Consider the following 23,616-nt stretch of genomic DNA (forward strand, 5'->3'; position numbering starts at 1 on the left):
TTCTTCTGAGGTCTTACTTTAGTCATTTATCGTGTACAAACGCTATCATCTATCCATCTATTTTGTAGAGCATCCAGGTGGAGGGATGTTATTGATTGGGGCTGTAAACAATTGTACACAATTGGTGCTTTTGCTCAAAGTAGTTAATTAGTTAACGTTGAAGCTATTACTTTATGTAATGGTTCAAAATGCATGTGCATATGTTGCATATATGTTCCCCAAACAATATTTACTATAGAAGCTTACGAAATAGCTGATGCAGTTAGTTAATCAGTATTATCCTGACGATAGTTTCATACAATACAGTAAGGCTAGATACGCATTAAGGTGGGATTAATACGGCGATTTAACCATGCGATGGATCATATTTTCATGGGTGTCATACAAAATATTCTAATAAATCGATGTTGGTTTGAGATATAACGTATAATGATAATCTTTCGGAAAACTCTACCCCTGTTAATTTCAAATATATATGGAGTGTATATAGTATGTATACATAGAAGTATATGCATAAAAGATAGCTGTTTGTGTATTGCAGAGAGATTAACTAATCCTCTCACTTAATATCTTCTCTATGCTGACAATTTGAAAATATTTGTTTTCATAATTGTGTTGAACGTTTGAGCAGCTTCGACGTTAGCACATGATTAAGTTAACAAAACCGTTCCATAAAGCATTGTGTTTTTATGTCCATAAACAGCTTTTTTTTGATATTTTCAGTTTCAATTTTTTGGTATTCAATTACGTAATAGCTTTGCAACAATGCTGGATTTGTGGGAAATTACTACGCCAGTTAATTTGGTTTATAACGAATCGTAAATTAAACCTGCCTTTTTAAAATTTTAACTACACGCAACAACCAATAAAAAGCAGATTAATTCAATCCATAATCAATTAAGTAATCCATCTTCTCCATCATAATCTTTCTCCATCAACTTCAAATGGTTGCTTTGTTAGAAGCCCTACAATTGTTATAGTTGTTTCTACTAATTTATTGTACTATAATTCGTTATTATTTATTATGGTTAAAAAAATGTTCACCGTTTAATTAAACCCATCGACATTGGTTTTAACACTTCAAAAGAAATTTAATACATCAAAGTTTAATTAATTGAATCACAAATCCTATCAATTCCGATTCCTTACTGAAATCAAACACATCTTCTTTAAATACTCTCTCGATTATTCCCATGAAGTCAATCATTCGATTGAACGTAGTTATTACCTGCTCACATCGGTATTTGTAAACCACTCATCCTCCACAGTTACTTCACTCCACACAGCCCCAAGAAAAAAACTTCAATGATTGGCGTCATTGTGGTAACTACACACAATTAAATCTAATTACAGTCCCATATCGTTATCCCTTGTCAGACGTACAAGATATAATCTATCTTCTTAGAACTCAATATGGGAAAAAAATTTTTGAAACCATCAGTTATAGAAATGCAAAATATTTTAGTAAATTACATCTTGTCAGAGATGATAGGTTAATTCTCGTTGCAGATGAAGACATGCACCAACTATTATTGAAAGATATTAGTACTTCATTTGATCTAATTGAATTCTGTTCGAAGAAGAACACGTTATGTTAAGACGTTAAGACACTGTCCTGTCATATTATCTCTGCCATATTATGAATTTTTGTATGGAGTTTGATGTTTTCTCAGATTAAAACATTATTTTAGAAAGTCTAATCGGAAAAATGTTTTACAACTAAACGATGTTCCACCTCTTAAAATTTGGTTTAAACTTTCCAAAAATCTTAGAAAGATTGGATGGTAACATTACCTGCTTTGCTTGATGTAACTAGCAATATCTGAATTTCTCCCTTACACAAGTCTTCCTTCATTTATTCAATAAAATTTTTCTTAATGTCTCTGGCCTGTCAGGAAACCTGAGAGCAACCTTAGGTCCCCTTTGCTGAGGCATAAAACGCTTTGGTTCTTTTTTTGACGGAGTCATCACACTCTTCGCTTGTCTGTGTTCTGGAAATTTTTTCCAGCGCAAAGTTAGCTTTGAGTCCTCATATGTATTAATCTCCTTTGACCAGATTATCTGCCTTTTCATTGCCCACAATGTCTTTCTGACCTGGACCCACCATAGGGCAACTTCATTACCCCTGGAGAGTTTTTTCAGGTTATCGGTACATTCTTTCACCAGTGCGTATTCATATGTGTAGATCTGATTTGCTTTTAGGGTGGCCCGATGTTAAGTGTTACACAAAGCTGTATTCTCGAATAATTGCTTTATTTCACTTCTGTATACGAAGTTTGTCTGTATTTATTACAACACTATAAATGTCATTTGTACATATCGATGATGCCCAGCTTTTCTTTGTGTCAGTTATTATCTATATTGAGATGAAAAAAAAATGCGGCTTGGTAACTTTTACTAGATATGCTGCTCGATTATCCCTCTCTATAAACATCCATAGGTTGTTCTTTTTAGTTGAGAGTGAGATTTGGAGGAGTCTATCTCCAAAGGTATCTTTGAAAAATATAAGGTATGTACAGTGTGTTAATTAATTATTGTATCCGACGTCATCATTGCAAGTATGCAACCAATATCGCAAATCGCGTATTGCAATATGCATACTGTGATACTGGTTGCATACTTGCAATGAAGACATCAGGTACGGTAATTAATTAACACAGTGTAGATCCACTATGATTCAAAGATACCTTTGGAGGTGTCTTAATACATCGAATGATTCACTCCTTAAACCATTATTTTGCTAGAAATAAAATTTCTTCAGGGATCAAATTAATATGTGAATGAAACGCGTTGATGACCTCAATAAGCCGTCTACGCGTCGCTTCGTTACCAATAGTTACCTTAACTTAACCGCCATTTTAATATGAAGATTTGCAACGAAGACATATTGGCGGGAAAATAATCAACTTTAGATTTTTTTTCTATAAACCTTTCTGGTATATCTGATGCAATAAAAATTACAAATTGATGGAATCAGAGTTAAAGTTACGTTATAATCACAACCAAAAACTTGACTTTACTATAATGTTTTGTGTTTTTCATCCAAAAAGTTCAAAAAATCCAACCTCGTCATCCACAAATCCTAATGGATTGATGCAAACTATTAAAGGTGAAGATTTTTGAATTTTGAAACGTTTGAATTGATCAGATAACTCCAAATTTCATCTAAAAATACAATAATTCTTGTGATACTTCGATTTTACGTTTAACAAAAGATATAAGCTTCCAAAACAAAATTAGGATTAATATATTTTGAGTAAATGTTGTTTGAGGTACCACATACACCACAACATTTAACAATTAATGTTGTATGGGATAAGTTGTTGAATCGACTTAATGAAACACCACCATATTTTAGTTCTCAAATACACCAATAAATTTACGCTATATTTGACATCAGAGGAATTTCGTCTTTGGAATAACCGATTACTAGATCGGTCACTGTTAGAATTATTCCTTTGAAGGAACACCAAAGAAAATGTGTATACTGAACCGGTGGACTTGAAGTAATTCTATTGATTTGGACATTCTTATACGAGCAAAAACACTCGCGAGTACAGAAACGTCGGGATCTTGAAGAAGGACGCATTAAAGATTTATAAATCTTATCTTTATTCTATTTTGATACCATTTTTTTGTTGTTATTGCTGTTAATATTACAATTTCTTTTTTTCTCTTTAAGTTGTTTCATTCATATTGATAATCGCATGATGCAAATCGCATTAATTAATAAGGAGATAGAAGTGTTAAAAATGGGTTGGGTTGGGCCATCATTATTTCAATTTCACTTTATGTCAAATATTTAACACAATTTCTGATACTAGATGCTACCCTCAGCAATGGCTTAAATCTATCATATCCGACTACATAACCTAAAGGCCAGAACTTGTAAAGTAAATCGACTCATTAATCTTATGATATTCTAAAAATCTTCATTACTTCAATAATACCTAAATAGGCACAATTTAGGTTATCAAAAACCTGAACATAGACCGGAAGGACATCAGATGCATCGAAATTCTTTTTGGGCATCAGTATTCTGATCAGAATCTTGTTAAATTTCTACTCATGGGTAGCATTTCGAGAAGCACTTGATAATGCTGAGATTTGTATGACACAATCTTGATTGCTGACAACTTGGAAGGGTTACAACGGTTAGTCGATGTAGTGGAAGAAAGTAGCAGATCAATGGGCATGGATGTATATGTTACCGGCAATTTCCTGAAGCATTTTTGACCAAGTCCGAAATAACTTTTAATGTCGGGGTTTGCCTAATATGCCACTAGGCAAACTTAGATGTGCCAAATGAGGCTCAGACAAAGTATGAAAAGTGTAAATTAACTTCGGACTTTGCCTAAAGTGGGTCATGCAAATTTTAGTTTCACGTGCTTTCCTTGTTAGTGATGAGCACGACGCACTCTGCAAATTTCAAATTGTCGACGATCAGTCATTCCCTTACTGCGGTTGAGTGTACTTCGAGCTAAAAGTTTCAAAATGAGAAGTGTAATAAATGCAACCGATTGTGTGCCTTTTAAAAACCAAAACGTCAAAACAGAATTGAGATCTAAATTTATGGAAAAATTGATAAACATGAACAAATACATTTATAATTGAAAGCAAGCAACGCTACCAGGAAATTATTAAAGAAGTAGAAGCTGCAAAGAAAGCAAGTGAGAAATCTACATTACAATATCGTCGCCTTAAACATACGATGTGCTACGTTTAGGTGATAAAAAAGTTAAAGACAAATTACTGACGTAAAATATTTTGTTACAAATGACGATCTTTTTGACGTAATTCACAACGCTCATCGTGAATGTGGGCACGGTGGAAGAGATAGAATGATAAAAGCGCTAGGCTATAAATAAACAATAATTTTCTATTTACACCTCTGAGAAGAAATGCTCATATTGGAATTCCACTTGTGGTCCTAATGCAGAAAGTTTTGGAGGATCAACTCCGTTTCCTGATGCAGAAAATACTAAAAGAACAACTCCTGCCCTTGATGTTGATATGGCAAAATTGGAACCTGTTTGTTGCATATGCGAAAAAGAAACTTCAGGAGTCCACAAGTGTTATAGCTGTGCGCAAAATGTTTATGTCATCTGTGCCCAGAGTACAAGTAATACCAAGGAGGGTTACAGAGCATCAGTTTTATGTCTTCGCTGTGCAACAAGAAAAACGATGACTTCAAATCAAGAGAAAGCTGTTGAAGGATTGAAAGAGCAAGCAGAGAAAATGAAATTTACATCCAGTAAAAAGATTTCTCCGATTGAGGTTGGAACATCAATTACTGTGCCTGTTCCAAGCCTTGATAGGAGCAAAGGAGATGCGCGAAACTTAATTGGCGTAGTTTTGGAGACAACAAATGATGGACTCTATAAAATTGGAACCAAGAAAGGAATTATTGCCCCGCTGTATTCGAGAAATCAAATTCAAGCGTGTAAAGACGCACTTTTGAAAATTCAAGATGTCCCAGAGTTTGAATTCTCTCTGCGTCAGATTATTAGCCAAAACTCTGCCTTCTGGAGTCAACTGTTTTTGAAGTGTAAAAAATGTCAAACAAATTTATGCAAATGTAAGAGGGCTAAAGTGTTTTTCAACTCGAAATGTCACGATTCAAACAAGTAATGGTTTACACAGTTTCCCATATAATCTTAAGTATTTTATTTTTTATATGTATGTTGTTCCTTTTTTTTTTATTAACAAAAATAGAGTTGTATTGATAGACAGCTTGTTGATAACGCTGATAGCAGTAAACAGTGTTTTGAATGTGCGCACCCTTAATTTGCCTAACCCACTTAGGCAAAATCCGAAGTTAATTTACACTTTTCAGACTTTGCCTGAACCTCATTTGGTACACCTAAGTTTGCCTACTTGCATACATTGTGTGAATTGCCTAGTCAATCTTAGGCATGCCGGCGTAACGGAGATTGCCGGTAACATATACATAAAGAAGACCAAATTTATGATAATAAAAATACCTGGAGACATGACTGTTTGAAAATTGGCCCTGGGACATGCATTTTAAAAATTCAGGCTTCGATCTTAACTTGAGATTGAGGTTCGTGAAATATTACGAATGATGATTCTGTACGGAGTGGAAGAGTGGATCTTATAAACAAGTGCAATAAATAAACTGGAAGTATTCAAGATGCTGCAGAATACAGAAAATATAGTCGAAAAGAAGATTTGAAGATACTTCGAGGGTATTATCTCTATGAAAAGTCGCTGATAAGTATAGTATCAAACCTGGAACTCTGCAACAACTTATTGAAAAGTTTAGAAAAGCTCATCTTTTAATTTATATGGGTTGAAGTATGCTGCAGAATATTTGCTGATTTGCAGCAAGATACATTATGAATTATACTTGTAACAATTTATGACATTATAAATACGCAAAATATTTGAGATTCAAAATCATGGAAAAAAATAAACATGTCGGAAAAGATTGATTTTGAAACAGGAATCAAAAAAGCCTAAAAATACAAGTCCAGCAAGAAACTTTGCACCTAATAAAACCGCAATGGCTGAGTTTTTTGACAGAATTGACATAAAGATCATTTTAATCTCCCATATTAATAATTATACTTGTAGCAACTTATGACATTATGAATACGCAAAATATTTGAGATTCAAAATCATGGAAAAAAATAAACGTGTCGGAAAAGATTGGATTTTGAAACAGGAATCAAAAAAGCCTAAAAATACAAGTGCAGCAAGAAGCTTTGCATCTAATAAAACCGCAATGGCCGAGTTTTTTGACAAAATTGACATAAAGATCATTTCAATCTCCCATATTAATAATTATACTTGTAGCAACTTATGACATTATGAATACGCAAAATATTTGAGATTCAAAATCATGGAAAAAAATAAACGTGTCGGAAAAGATTGGATTTTGAAACAGGAATCAAAAAAGCCTAAAAATACAAGTGCAGCAAGAAACTTTGCACCTTATAAAACCGCAATGGCTGAGTTTTTTGACAAAATTGACATAAAGATCATTTTAATCTCCCATATTAATAATTATACTTGTAGCAACTTATGACATTATGAATACGCAAAATATTTGAGATTCAAAATCATGGAAAAAAATAAACGTGTCGCAAAAAATTGTATTTTGAAAGAGGAATCAAAAAAGCCTAAAAATACAAATGCAGCAAAAAGCTTTGCATCTAATAAAACCGAGTTTTTTGACAAAATTGACATAAAGATCATTTCAATCACCCATATTAATAATGCATTATTTCTTGTCCTATCTTTATATTATTCAATTTTAAAATTTAATGCAACAATTCGTTTTAAACTCATCTGCAATCATAATTTGGCATTCTACTTTTAAAGCAACTCATACTTTTCATTTGAAAGACAATAATCATTAATCAAATACAATCTCATTCATTAATTTGATAACACCTACAAATGAATTACTTCGAACAACATTTTTCTCTTAGAATATTTCAAGTTTCAATTGTATGTTAATGAAACAAATAATGTAATTATATAAAAGCGAAGAAAATTGCTCTAACAAATCTACATATAATACCCTTCTCCAAAAACAATACAACCAGTTATTATTTAGCAATTACTTTTTGCTTCCCTCCGTGCAATTACTTACTAGTGCATTGAATAGGTAGAAAATAATGATTACCTGTTGGTAAAGCTGGAGGTTTCTTCGTCTGTACTCGCGCTGTGGCGTTGTTTACCTAAAATGGGCGAAGAAAAAAAGGGGAATGTTAGTTGGTGTTCTTTTTCAATCTAACGCGAGCATTCGTATTTTAATCTTTGATTTATTAACAAATTGATTTAAAAAAATGAACTTTGTAATACAAATACTTTCGTTAGAAGATACTAAACCTAATAAAATAATAATTAAAACGAAAGGTTAATTCTTAACCAACATTTTTTAGTATTTAAAACATTCTAATTTAACATTTAAATCAAACAATCTTGTATATATGCATTAGAAAACATTGTTGATTAGAATTACCAATTCGTTGCGTAAAATCTATTGCACAAGCTAATTAATAAATTAAAAATTTATACAATTCAAATTTCTTAAGTGCTACTTCACAATTTATGTTCTTCTTTAAATTAAGTTACAAATCAAAAAATTACAATAATTGACTTAGAATATTACGTAATATATAAAGAAAGTACATTTTTGTCATTTTTTTTTGATTTTAAAATATATAATAAGTAAAAAAATTTGTATGAAAAAATGTACTTTTAAATCTTATTTTTAAAATATAATTGAATAGTAAATTTGTAAGAGATTTTTGTTTACAAGAAATCTTGATTGTTAATGTTGCTACATATTCACACCCTCCAAGTTGAAATAAATTAAATCAAATAAATAATGCTCTTATAAATTTACATAATCAAAATATCTCCTTAAAAACTAAACTTAAAATCTAAAATATAGGAAATATACTTTCGAGTAAAGGATTTTAGGTAAATATTAAGGTTGAACGTGTAAATTTAGGTATTGTAGTTTTGAGTGTTATGTAAAAGTGGATCTTTAAAAAAAAAATGATATTTGTGTATTAATGTGTTGTAAGTGATAGAGTCGGGGGAAGATCGTGTGAGGACATTAGTTTTAAAAGAGTTAATCGTTAAAAATTACGCATAAAGAGTAACTTGTATATTTTTTGTTTTCTTTAAAAATTAAATTCAATATATTTCGGCACGGCGAGTGGTCGGCGTCCCCCTTATTAAATATATTTTTTCTATTTTAGGGGGGCGCCGGCACCTCGCCCGCTGGCCTCATCCACTTACCTCCTCGGCGTGCCCGTGAGTGCGATTGACAACAACATTTCGAGCGAGGAGGAGGAAGAACTGACTTGTCTGACTGACTATTCGGTTATCCACGAGAGCGAGCGAGTTCGTTTTTCAATTGCATTCAATCACGTGTATGCATTCATTTTAATTCGGCCCGCGGCTCTCTAGAGAATCGCAACAATTGGAGGAACACGGTCAGAACTCAATATAATTATTTATTTTTTTTATAATCAAATAACATTTCTTTTAAACTGTTTTAACCTAATTTTATTTAAACCGGGGGGGACAATTTTATTTAATCGATTTCTTTTTATCGAATATTTGTGTTTTGTGTGTCTTACATTTATCGCCTAAGTAAGGTTCAACTATGTTTTTGGTTTTCTCTTTTTAAGCATGAAATAGAACCGCGTTAAATTTGGTTAAGTTGTACATATTAATCGCATAAAATGTAACATCAACTTATAAAATCATGCATTAAACTTTATTGAATAGAATTATGTAATTTGGGTTATCTATATTAGCTTGCACTACTTTATGTGTTGACTATACATTTTGATTTTTAACAGGGTTCTATTTGCATGTTTGTTTTTCTTTTTGATGAATGAGAGATGTAAGTGGTAAATAAGTTTTTAAATATATATAGTAAAATTATCATTATCATAATAAATATATATATATAGTATGTATAATTGTAGTGTGTGCGGCAAAAGAACGTCAAAACAACACGTGTGAAGCGGGAGGGTGTGCTACCGGTTAGTCACTAAAGCCAAGCCACACGAGGTTTTGACCTTGTTTTACCGGGGAGGAGGGACAGGCCAGTGCTACACGTAGCTAATATAAAGTCATGCACACCTCTATCTTTCTTCCCTCAACCACGGTGCCGTGAAGACGGTCTCGTGCTCGCTCCGCATCAGAACTATTTGCGAACGTTACAAAACCGAACCCCTGCATGCAAAGACAGACAGACATGCATTATAAAAACAGCGAAAACTCGTGCAGTAATAATAATAATAATAAATGACACAATAATAATAATAATAAATAGTAGAGGGCGAACGAATCCCTGTTAAAATCGCTACAAATCCAATTCCAAAACCACCACTTCTCAAAATATTATTTTTTGACAACTTATTTTTAATCAACTACAAAGCCCAAAATGTGCATGAAGTTTTAATGAGTTAGGTTGGAATCAGATGAAGATTTAAAAGGGAAACTTTCGCAACTCAAAAAAGTGTAACCAATTCAAAAAATCGGTCATATCAGTAGAGAGTAAATGATGCCAACTGAACGGCGGGCGGTCAATAAATGGCGGCGATGACGCATTGTCAGTATCGTAAAAAAATTAAAAATAAAAAAATAATGATATGTAGTAAACAATGTGCGGTTCTGAAAAGGGGTCGTATGGGGGGCAGGGTTGATATATGGAAAAAACGTTAGACGACATGCGTCTACAAGCCTTGCTCCGTTAGAGAAATCAACAAATTAACTCAAAAACCACTACGAGGTCGGTTAAAGCCTAATAAATAATGTTACTGGAGGTACTTCTCATTTTTTTGTTTGTATGGTAAAAGGGGTTGTGTGGATCTGACCGCTGAAAACATTCCATTTACAATTTTTTTTAGTCGGATACATTAAATATCAAAAAAAAATCATCAATTTTGATAAATAAATTAAGTATGTGTTAATTAATCATTGCAAGTATGCAACCAATATCACAATGCAATGCGCATCATACGCAAATCGCGTATTGCAATAAAAATCCTGTGATATTGGTTGCATACTTGCAATGATGACGTCGGGTACGATAATTATAATTAATTAACACACTGTACTAGATAGATATTAGAGTTTTTTTTGATACTTAAATGATCTAAACACCCATTAATTTTGTTTGGGTAATTAATATAAAAAACAAAGCATCCATCCATCCAACGTATAAATCCATCTCCTAACTATGTACACTACCACCCAATCAGTCTCATTTCAATTCAATCTTACACGCAAAAAACGAGAATGGGAATTATAACGAGAGAGCTATGAAAAGATTCTCAAAATGAAAATAAAAAATTAAAAAAAATATATATAAACAAATAAGTATACCGGGGGAGGGGAGGAAACGGCGCAGCCCTGTGCAGCCAAAAAAACAAACTTATTAACAACGCACTTTCCAGCGGCTGCCCTGTAAGTATTACTTTTTTTAAGGGACATATCACACACACCAACGCAAGTTCAAGTCGCGAAACGTTCGTTTTCTTCTACAGCGAGCCAATAATAATAATATATATTTAAATGTATGCCAGCCTGACACGAGCACGGATAAGATTTGGAAATAGATACAAAAAAAATTGGGGAAAAAAGAAATTTTGTTAAAAATAATAAGAAAAATAAGTTGCGGAAGGTGTTAAAATAACAAATACTCTTATATTTTTATATGTTTTTTTTAACTATAAAATGCTTCAATAAGTATCCTTATAACTACCTAGTTAAGTTATTAAAGTTCTACTAAAAATGTTGCATAAAATCATAGAAACTTTAAACCAATTCACCATTTCAATTTTTAAGCATTTTACAGTATTGTTCTGCATTTAAAACAAATTTTGAATCTAAAACTAAAAGCAAAGATTTTTTTGTAGTTAAGCAAGGCGAATTAAAGATGTAATCAAAACAAGCTTTAATATTCCTGATACTATTGCAAACTTTGTAAGCTGTACACAATCACAAATGTTAAAAACAATACTTGATGAGTCTAAGCAGCTAAAACAATTAGAAAAAGCCAAAGAATTTTTGACATCTCTGTATATGTTTAGGAAAAATTTCTATGACACATTTGCTTTATAAATAAATTTTATGAATAAAATGCAATTTCCGTTATTTTTGTTTGGAAGTTCCACTTATATGAACTTTTTTCTGTTTAGAATGATGCGTCGAAAAAATGAAGACATTTTCAATACCATTGCTCAATTCCTTTCAAAATATTAACTGGGATAAACTGTCGGAGTTGCAACTTATCGTGTTGGGGTGTTGGTTATAATAGCTGAAGACTATTGAGAGATGATTATAAAAGGACAGTGAGCCCTTATTATATAACATACTGAGATACGATTACGTCCCAAGAAAATGGTCACTTTCTTAACAGATATTTTTGAGCATGTGCTAAAGTTCAGTCCACAAAGACATTATGTGGATATCTTCAGACTCTTCAAGGCTAACAGAAAAGAGGAATTGTAATTGTAGAATCTTTTTTTTGTCTTGATCATAGTAGATATCTTGAGAGTAGAGGCAGATTAAAGCAATAATTACATAATTTGGAATTTGAGTAATCTATCTGGGTAAGGATCTGTATCTAGTTTTTGTGGATCTAACCGCAGCCATTGATAGGGTACCAAAAGAAGAAATATGGCAAGCCTTACACATTAATATGGCTAAATAGAGAAATGTTCGAAAACTTTAATATTTTCTCCATGTAGTGTAGTTTGAAATAAGGGCACAATGTGAGGCCACTACTCAGTTTCGGATCATCTAATAGGCAATTGCCTAGGACCCTGAACTCGGTTGGGGCCCTCGAAGATTCAATTGATCATAACTAATCGTACTTAATAGTCGAACAAGGGGAAACCTAATTCAATTTTTGTCTAGGGTGCTAGTTATCATTATTTGACACTGCCACTACTATTTGCAATATTCTTGGATCAAATAATTAAGAATTGTAAAGTAAAAGCACAATAGGTTATTACAGACTAACACCGATGAAGACGTTTGATCTAGCCTAAGCAGACGATACAATGGTGATATCTGCAAAACCTGCTTAGAAGAAAGGCAAATGCAAATAAATATTGGAAATATAGGATTATGCAGATAATGAAAGGAGAATAAGATTAAAACATAAATATACAAGTAAACGGGGATTGGATTACAAACAAAACTGTATGAGATGATTTAGAACAAATACCTGTAGTGAGCAAAATAGAATACGAACAGATGATGTAATTAGGATAAAGAGAAATGGAAATTTCCCCAGAAGAGAAATGGATAATATAGGAATAATTGCAAAACAGAAAAAAGTCAGGTCAAAAATAAAATGGGAAGATAGTGTAGAAGAAATAGTGCACAACAGACGAAGAAATATACAAGAAGTAAGAAATAGAAACATTTTAGTAGATGGATAAAGGATACCAACAACACTCCAACGCTATAATAGCGCTTGAGGGAAATGATAAAGAAGAAATCTGGGCCAAACGAGCCAAAAAGAATTTTCTGCCATCATCGTCTTTTGAAATCTTGATGACAAATGACCCGAAAAAGTATAGGAATAATTGCAAAACAGAAAAGAGTCAGGTCAAAAATAAAATGGGAAGATGGTGTAGAACAAATAGTGCACAACAGATGAAGAAATATACAAGAAGTAAGGAATAGAAATATTTTAGTAGATGGATAGAGGATATCAACAACACCCCAACGCTATAATAGCACTTGAGGGAAATGATAAAGAAGAAATGTGGGCCAAACGAGTCGAAAAGAATTTTCTGCCATCATCGTCTTTTGAAATCTTGATGACAAATAAACTGAAAAAGTGAAAGCTGTCATTAGTAGTCTCATTGAGAAAGAATTTTCTCTCTCCAGATTTGGGAATTATAGATAACTTTTGACAAGTCTAAAACATATATATTTTTTTTGAAAATATAGCTTATTAATTGTAATGTTGTTCTAAAAGTGACCCAAATCTGGCAAAATTGGTCGTTGTGGTGTTTAGGAAGTGTCCACGAAAATTGTTCTTCTAGATTTTCTATCAACATTTGAGTAGTGCAAAAGAAATAGGTATTTCTGCTAGATATTTTGGCTCTGAATTACAAGATGATTTAAATAAGTTTAGTCAGAAAACACATAAATATTGCTTTGCGTCAGTACAGAATGTTCAAATTTGGAAATCATGTCTAAATTTAATTTTGATCTAAATCCTGAACGGTATCTATGACATTTGTGAAGCCAACCTGCAGTAAGGTTGACTAAATATGACTAATCACGTATACTATATCCAATAGTCTCATACTATAAATTATAAAAAATATTCAAAGCAGATGTGTCTTTTACGAATTGGGTTGGGCCATCTCCATTCAAACCTTTAGCAGCCATAAAGAGATTTGCATTGCCAGATTTATCAAAAACTCTCCTCAAAAATTATTTTTTAAAAGAGATTACTTTGTCTAACCTTCGAATAATTCATATATTTTTATCTTTGTGATCTTTTTATTGACTTCTTGGGCATCTGACCAAGAGGTGTATTTCAAGTCTCACTTAATGTTAAGTTAATTCGTATCTGTTAGGACGCACCTTTAGACGGTAATGATCATGATGCTATGGTTTAGTTCTAGTTGATAGCTTGCTTTCAGTAAACAAGTTGAGGTCTTTTTGGCCAATATTCTTTGCAAAGTCGTCGCGAATGATATGAATTCTGTTTATATCATCAACTTCATATTTTTAAAATATTTTTATACAAAAATATAACATAACGGTTGCTTATAGCTCAATTATTATATTATTTATAGTCGAACGGAAGTTATGAGACAGCTAATAGCTCGTTCTCGTTTAATAGAACCAACCAAGAAGACGTCTTCCAAAGTATAATACCACCCTAATATAAATTTATTCCCTACTAAGAAAAGTGTCACGTTCTCAATATAATTGGAGTACTTCTGAGAAATGTATAATATAAGTTTAAAGTTAGTTACTTTTTCATCGTAATTTTGTTTAAATTTAAAACATATATATACGGTGTGTTAATAAATTATCGTACCCGACGTCATCATTGCAAGTATGCAACCAATATCGCAGCAATGGTATTGGAATACGCAAACTGTGATATTGGTTGTATACTTGCAATGATGATGTCGGATACGATAATTAATTAATACAGTGTACTTTAATGATGAGTTTTAAACTCGAAACAAGTTATATTATTATTTTAACACCTTCTCGCCGGATTTGATGAAAACTAATATGAATAAATATTAAAAAAATAAAAATGACAAGAAAAATAATTCAAAAACAACATATTAGAAAACCCAAAGAAAAAAATAATAAAATTAAATGGAGAAAAGTTAGGGTAAAAACCAACCCGTAAAATAAAATAAAAAGAGTTAAATGTTTCCATGCACGTATGAATCGTGCTGCTCCTACTCAAAAATCGAAAACTCAACGTAATATACAATGTATATAGTAAAACGTGGTTGCACAGCTCCTGATTCGCATTCGCAACGGCTCAATGTATAAAATAGTAATGGTAATCCTTTTTTTCGGATTCATTATTTAATATGCTCTGTCAGTTTTGGTTGCAAGATTACGTTAGGACATGTAGACACTACGCAACAATCCTTTTTAAAATGCCGAACGTACACTTAAACAAACTTATCAACAAGTTACAAGTGAAATTTTCATTATATCACACTAAACAATAAAAGAAATTATCATTAAATTATTTTGTAATCCAATGATATAATTCTAATAATAAAAAAAATTTAATGTAGTTTGTTTAATGTACGTTGGTTCTAATTTTTTTGGTTTAGCTGTCGCACGCCATTCCAGAAACACAAACCACACAAACTCAAATGTTCCAAATATACACATTTTTAGTTGTCTAAAAGAAAAGGGGGGTTGTAATTGTTGGGGCTTGTTTATTTTTTGGGGAGGTGATCACGATCGCGTGGAAAATTCGCCGATGATAATGGCTTAATACGAAGAATTTTTTATCAATTAACCGCGGGAGAGAATATGATGTTTCAAAAAAAATATATTAACCAAAATAAGAAAATATTTCTTTGGTGTATTAATAAAACCGAACGTAGGCGAGAATATGTACAATTGGGAGAAAAAGTAATTAAATAATGAAAATTATAAATTAAAAAAAAAAGAACCCATATTGATAATAATAATAAATGTAATTAAAAAAATGTATGTTTAGCGAGTTAGCCACATTCTCTAATAAATAATGGTAAATTTTATTAGTCACTATTTCGTAATGTATGTATAAAAAAAAATAATAAAATATAAATAAATAGGCGAAGAAAAAAAGGGAGAGAAGAGAAAAAAAAATAAACGAAAAGATTAACTAAAAATAAATTTAAATAAATAAAAAAATAATTAAAATAAAAAAAGGAACTAAAAACAAATTGTTATTTGGTGTGTAAATTCCTACGGTTTTTGAGTGAGAACGATAACGAAATGGTTTGTTTTAAGTGATAATAAATCTTTTTTTACGGGGAATGTTTATAGACACCCTGATAAATAAAACACAGCTTTGTTTTTTCCGCGATAAATAATTCTCTCAGTATGTTTCTAAATCTTTTCAATAATTTTTTTCTTTTTGGGTTAAATTGAAAATAAAAAAAGAAAATGAAAAAATGTTTATATAAATTTCTTTTCGTAAAGAAAATGTATTTAAATAGTAAAAGACACGTACCTTTGATCCTCTCTCATTAAATATTATTTCTACATCTAATATTGGGCCGAATTGCTGCAAAGAAAAAAACAGAAATTACGTTAGTACTTTAAACATTTATAAATTTAAACTTTACAAGCTATAAAAAAAGTTTTTGGCAACCGATAGAATTTTTACTCGTTTTATAATCGCATATTCTCGTCGGTTATTGTATGCAAAGCTTATTGCATGACTTTTAGCTGTTTAATCTTTCAATGTTTATATAAAAAAAAAGATTAATGGGTGGGTCAAATCGATGTACTTGTATGGTTAGTAACATTTAATCGATATTTGGTATAATTTTAAAGGAAAATATCGCTTAAAAGTTATGTTTATACATAATGATAGAATTAGTAGTTGAAATAAATATTGATTTTCATATTTATAGTTAAAAATCTAATATTAGCTTACATATAATATGTAAGTTTAGGTGTAAAACACAAATTTAATTAGAAAATTCGATCAAAGATCTGGAAATTTCTCTGAATGAGCTGAACATCTTTGACGTTTTCTTACAATCATTTTGGAAAACAGTTCTTTTTTTCGCATTATAGTTACAACGGGTTAACTTTCAAAGCATTACCAAAAATGGTATTCGAAACTAAATGATTTTAGTAAATGTCCGTCTTTAGTTTGTTGTTGCCAGGTCTCACTGGTTTGTTTTCTGATGGTCCAATAAAGAGCAAAACAGTATAAACATCTCTTTCATACTACTTTGTAGCTTTTCTCATAAATTCCATGACACTCAAAACCTTATTTATTTCATTAATTTCCCCCCATATTGGTCATCTCATCACCAGTGACACACGTTGGCTTCTTAACTTTTTCGATTTGATTCATATCATTGTAAGTATGTAACCAATATCACAGTATTTTTATTGCAATACGCGATTTGCGCATGATGCGTATTGCACTGTAATATTGGTTGCATACTTGCAATGATGACGTCGGGTACGATAATTAATTAACACACTGTACATAGAGTTCATATATCATACAAATGTGGGCTGGAGTGTTAATTGTGTTACCTCAATATGGTTTTGTCAATGTAAAAACTTTCAACATAGTAACAATAAAGTTGGAAAGTATACAAAGTTGGCAAAATACAGAAACTTTAAGCAATGCGTCATCTTATGAAAAGTAGGAATCAATAAAATCCTTGGTCCAATAAGCATTTTACTAACAATAAGAAAAGAAATCCTCATGGCAACATATTTTTACATCATCTCAACATATTACGGATTATTTGCTACAAAAAGACAAAACATAAAAACGTTTGCAACAAAAACCTCAAAGACTTGTCCTTCAATATTGTCAATTTAGCAATTTTTGTTACTGAAGTCATGTATCTTTAAATCAAGATCTTCTATCTATTTCATTTTCTAGCTTGTATAACTATCTCACTCAACTGATTCTGAAGAGTAATTACCATCTGCGTCATTATGTTGCAATTTTGAAAAAAAAATTAACTGACGTTCAAATCATCACGTGATTAACGCCACTATTCATCTGAACTTTATGAAATCCTTAATAGGTGTAATCAATAAACCGTGTACTATTTGCAAAATAAGCGCGTATGGTGATAGAACGTGCCAGCTGAAAATAAAACGAGGGAAGGGTGCTAAATCTGGGCATTATTGATCATTTTATGTTACACATTTATAAAACGCTTCCCGTTCCAAATATTCCATCCAACCTTTCAACCGAGTTATGTTGCATCTGAGGGATAAAAAATTATACAACTCTACACGGAAGGGTGAAGGTGTGAAAGAAACGTGCATCTAACTTTTATAGAACTAATTAAGTTTAGTCAAAGATTTTAGTTCATCTTTCATTCTCAACTGGCGCTTTCTGAAATCTGTATTTGTTTTTATACGTTCATGAACTTTTTAATTCTAAATCCGTCATTACAATTCCAACATGTGTCTAAAGAAATAATTTTATACACTTCTCACTCTATATCGATTATTGTTGTAAGCTGTGTACTATTAGGCCTGTTTTGGTTTTGTAGTTCTGAACCTTTCTGTGCATACTATTGCATATTATACGTATGTGCAGAAGCGTTCAGAACTATTCAGAACTCTTGAACCAAAACAGACCTATTATGGGTTCATCAAGAAGATTTTTGACAGTCAGTCTCGCATTATGAAATGGATGATGTCGAGGTTGCTAACCAGTTATCGAAAATTTGTGATCTGTTGACCATATCGGCACAAAGTGGCAAAATATGGAACACACTAACGCCTGATCAAATTACTGACGTAAAATATTTGTAATACCAACGAGGGTTACGAAGCATCAGTTTTATGTCTACGGTGTGCAACAAGAAAAACGATGACTTCAAATCAAAAAAAAGCTGTCGAAGGATTGAAAGAGCAGACAAAGAAAATGAAATTTAGATCTAATACAAAATTTCCTCCGGTTGAGGTTGGAACATCAGTTACTATGCCAGTTCCAAGCCTTGAGAGGAGCAAAGGAAATGCGCGAAACTTAATTGGCGTAGTTTTGGAGACAACAAATGATGGACCCTATAAAATTGGAACCAAGAAAGGAATTATTGCCTCGCTGTATTCGAGAAATCAAATTCAAGCGTGTAAAGATACACTTTAGAAAATTCAAGACGTCCCAGAAACCATGAAAAACATTGTTTAATATTGTTTATTTTTAAAGACATGTCTGTTTCCTGAATTGTTTGATAATATTCATTGTATTAGTTCAATATTTATTTTTTTATTCATATGAAGGCACAAAAATGAAAATCCTGTATCTGCAATATTAGAAATATTCGAACAATTTATTTATAATTAGCCAAGTTTGTTATATAAATAGATCATAATATGCATGTGTCCACGAAATGCTAATTAGTTTTAAGGTCGATGTCCATTCAAAATCTACATACTTAACAAACTCGTCTATTTAAAATAATATACCTTACGGATGCCAGAACATGGCATTAGACTTTTACCTGAGGAGAAAAGGTTTTTGAATGGAACAAATTTTAGTATTGCTAAACCTTTACTCAACAACAGGCTCAACATAATATTGATTGCCATTTTCATTAAAATAAGCTAGTTGAAGAATATATGAACAAACCAGCATCTAAGAAATATGTATCTGGAAAAATATGGCGCAATTCATCGAATTATTAGAATTCGTATAGAAAGTTATATTATCTCGATGCTGCCAAGCCAAAAGGGCATAAACCCCAAAATGGTTACCTTTTTAACATGATTTTTAAATCTGCATCCAACAGTTATCAAGAAATATCAAGTAAATGTTGTTTATGCCGTTTTGGCTTGGAAGCGTCGATTTATGTTCAAGAAAAAAAAACATGACAAATAGCTATGCTGAGAATGCAAAAGAACTTTATGAGTTCAGTGAAACCATCTGTTTTATGTCTCAATATCACAATAGTCTGTCAGATAAGATCTCAGAGTTTACTTACGCAACATTTAAATTTGTGTCATAAAAGGATATACTGGATTAAATTGCGTCTAATTATTTCTTAATGGTAAGCCAATTAAGACATTTCAAACTGTCAATAACATTATTTTATCTGATACTGATCGTGAGTGAGATTATATCTATTCACAATAAGTTCGCTATCACTTAATGACATTTCAATCGTTAATATCAACATTTGAACCTTAATTATTGACACTTCTGAACTGCCAAAGATAATATTTGAACTTTCAAGTAATGACATTGAAATTGTAAATCAATAATATGTCAATAATCCACTATCACTGTCACTTACGTTCAAATATTATAAGGAGAATATTTATAAGATGGTAACGATGTTAAATATATAAGTCTGGCAAAGATTAGATACTTTGAATGAGTTTAATATTTGTCAACTTAACTAAATATAAACACAAACCAACTCACAATTAGTGGTAAATTGTTGTTAATGATAGCGATATAAGCGACATCTAACGGTAGAAAGGAGAAACTGTTACACTGTTAAGTTAGGTATAAGACGAAATAAAAAACTTGTCAACTTGGTAAAAACAAATTGTTGTATGTTTTATAAAATAAGTTGTAATAAAACCCTTTAAACAAAACAGTTCAGTGAAACAGTAGTTTCTTGTGTATTTGAGGACCATAAAAGAATCCCAGAAGAACAGGTTATGGACCAGAACGTAACTAGTGGGTGTTTATGGATAAACAAATAACTGAAGAAACGGAAGAGGTTAAAACAGAAATGGTTGCAGAGAATTTTTTTAGTAACGTGCCAAAATTAAAAGGTAGAATAAACTACGACGAATAGACATTTGATATACAATATTTTTTAATATTAGATGGATTGGATAAATGCATATTAGGTACAGCAACTGACGAAGAAAAAATTTAAAAAGCACAAGCTAAACTCATTTTATTCATTGATGGAAGCAGGAGTGTTTATAGAATTAATACTAGGCAGCCAATGGATTAGAGGCAATATATTTGAAAAATTTATTAGGTGAATTTCAAGATAAAAAGACTGTTGTTCTGTATAATGATTGTCAAAGTGCTCAAAAATTGATAATTAATCCTATATTTCATAAACGTACTAAACATATTGATATCAGACATCATTTTGTTAGAGAAGCAATCTCAAACAGGTTGATCAAAATATTGTATATGCCAACTGAAAAAATACTTGCTGATGTTTTAAAGAAGGGAAATTTATCTCAAATGGTTAAAAGTTATCGAAAAACTGTCAATATGGTATTTGATCAAAAAAATCAACTCAAAATATAATTTAAAATTTGACTTTTTTCACAGACCTAATTCTGATAGCAGGATGAATGATACATACATCAGCAAGGTCACAATTTTTAATAGAAATATCACTAATATATATTAATAGAAATTTTCTTACCCCAAACATGGCTCTTAAATCTGGATCCCTAAATCGAAACGGAATGTTAGAGACATGAAGCCTCTTTGGTTGATTTTTGGCGGGATCGGCAGTGGTCGGTGCCGAAGCGGAAACGGCGACGACTCCTGCGGCTGCTGCTGCTGCCGCAGCTGCTGCGACGGCGGCATCAGCCGCATCTTGTGTCTGCGTTTGAGAGGGCGGCGCGGACGCCTGTTCTGGTTCCTGGGGTGGCTGTTGTTGGTCAACCGTGTACGGCCTCGCCGGACTGTTGACCTGCTGCTGATCGGCTGTTGCTGCTGCTGCTGCTGCGGCGGCCGCTGCCACTGCTACAGCCGCCTGCGGCTGTGGAGGAGGACTAAACGGCGCTCCCGTGGCTGGAGGCGGCAACAGAGGTGCATCTTTTACTTCGGCCGGCTTAATCTCGCCATTTTGTGCGGGGAAGCCTGCCGGCGCGGCTGCCCCGAACGGCGCACTCATCCCCGTTTGCACCATGTGCTAAAAAAAAAAGAAAAAATAATAAATTTTCCATATATAAAGTAAAAAAGGATCAAATGAATACAGATAACACCATTAAGACAAATAATTTTCAGGAACAAGAAGTATATTCCAAAAGGAAGATAGAAAACCAAACACCACATAAACACAAGTTTTCTTTTCAAACACTCCAACGGGAATCGCACCCGAGACCCCTCACTGGCAAGCTATCGAGTATCATCCACCAAGACTATCCCAGCGGGGTTTCCAATGTAAGAATAAATTAAACATTTTTCATCAAGTTAGTTGGCTCGCAATACATTCAACTTGAAAATTCATGCAAAAACACTTTCGTATAGACAACTTTCTTCACGAATAATATTTCATATGCGAAAAGGTTCTTAAATCATGAATCACTGCGCTTTTATTTTAATCTGATTCCAATTTAAACAAAAAACTCTCAATCCTCAAGTATGTGCTACATATTTCATATTCATCATCATACATTATTCATTACTTTTCATTTTAGGCTTAATGGTGAAAGCTAAGATGAAGTGTAAAAGGAATTTTTCAAATTGAGCGATGAAAAATGCAACTTTATGAATAAATTCAGTTTAAATTTATTATGTACACAACCATTCTTTTCATACTAGAACGAAAATTTATTCGAATCTTCATTCAACTTAACTCAAGTTTACGATGTACGAAGTATTTCTTAACGTATCAATATTTGTGGTTTTAAATACCACTACTTTTCTTCACTCTATTTTATTATTTATTTTTATTTGAACATAGAAGTTTTTTTGAAACATCCTCAACGTAATGCACTTAATATAGTAGACGTTTCCTGTAGCAAAAACGTATAAAGCAATCATTTACCGACGACCTTTAACATCAAAAGACCGGTGTCAAATTGGATTTTGGTGACGGTACAATCGATGGAACTGGTCCAAGTACTTTAATAAATGCATGGCTCCTTCCTCTTTCCCGTAACGATCTTGGCACTGGGTTTAGAGCAATTCGTGTTTTTCCCGTGTACGTGTCCAAGTAACATAATATGAACGATCGACCAAAGAGAAAATTTAATTCAACTCGGTATTATCAACATATAAACAATTTTAGCGCTTTAATAATTTAGATAAAGTTTTTTAATTCCCTTTGTTTTTTATGTGGCGAGTAAATTAAAAGACAAGGTCTAACCAATTAATTTTAATTTACTCCTCGAAATGAAATGAAGTAGTTCGGATGAGATGAGTCGTTTCCTGGTTGCACGTGCGGTCGGAACCTCGAAACGTTTCAAATAACTCATTTATAAACAAAGTCATCAATTGTGCAGGTGTGTACTTAAGATAAAAATAAAAAAAATCTTTTGATACAAACCAAAATTTCCTTTTTTGTTTATTTTTTAATCCGCCTTGATACTTTTATTGGAGCGTTTTACTGGAAATAAACTGAACACCACACACTCATCACGCTACTAGTGGAAAGCGCCGTTTTCCGGTCGAGTTAGCGGTTCGTTTGGCCGAGAAATTCGCCTTCTAACACCGGTTCACTCTCGGACACTAAATTCCGAAGAGTTTTACCTCAACCGTTAACAACGATCTGGAAAACACCTTTATAAAACGTATTTTATTCGAATTATAGGACGATGAACGATTATATGACCAAGCGCTCAGCTTCTGCAAATATTTACTTCTTTGAGATATGAATAGAAAACGATATTGATTACGTTTTTATACACAACGTTTTTAAAAGATGGCCAATTTTATTATGAAAGTTGAAATTTTAGTTTTTTTTTAAGTCATAGTACTAAAATAACTTCAAAATTAAAAGTTTTCATTACTTTCATTTCAAATCATGATTTTACTTTACTAACGACCAATTTAAATTAATCTGGAAAAACAATAACCAATTCAGGTTGCTATCGAATAATGAGAATACACTGAATGTCAAACTTAAAGTCGAGGTACAAAATTTTAGATTTATGTGACATTTATCGATTTAGTTAGGTTCCTTCCATCGG

General features: G+C 32.2%; 1 protein-coding gene across 2 annotated transcripts in view; it reads right to left on the minus strand.

Moving 5' to 3' along the window:
• LOC111417475 (RNA-binding Fox protein 1) overlaps positions 1 to 23,616 on the minus strand; it is a 65,304-nt gene that overhangs the window by 10,319 nt on the left and 31,369 nt on the right. For both annotated transcript variants that reach the window (XM_023049762.2, XM_023049761.2), the window contains exons 2-5: positions 21,120 to 21,614; positions 16,238 to 16,291; positions 9,637 to 9,729; positions 7,655 to 7,709 (exon numbers count right to left, since the gene is read on the minus strand). In XM_023049762.2, coding sequence (XP_022905530.1) covers positions 7,655 to 7,709; positions 9,637 to 9,729; positions 16,238 to 16,291; positions 21,120 to 21,614 — 697 coding nt within the window. The remainder of the gene's footprint in view (positions 1 to 7,654; positions 7,710 to 9,636; positions 9,730 to 16,237; positions 16,292 to 21,119; positions 21,615 to 23,616) is intronic.

The sequence above is a fragment of the Onthophagus taurus genome, chromosome 6 (genome assembly GCF_036711975.1).
Source record: "Onthophagus taurus isolate NC chromosome 6, IU_Otau_3.0, whole genome shotgun sequence".
Taxonomy (NCBI): domain Eukaryota; kingdom Metazoa; phylum Arthropoda; class Insecta; order Coleoptera; family Scarabaeidae; genus Onthophagus; species Onthophagus taurus.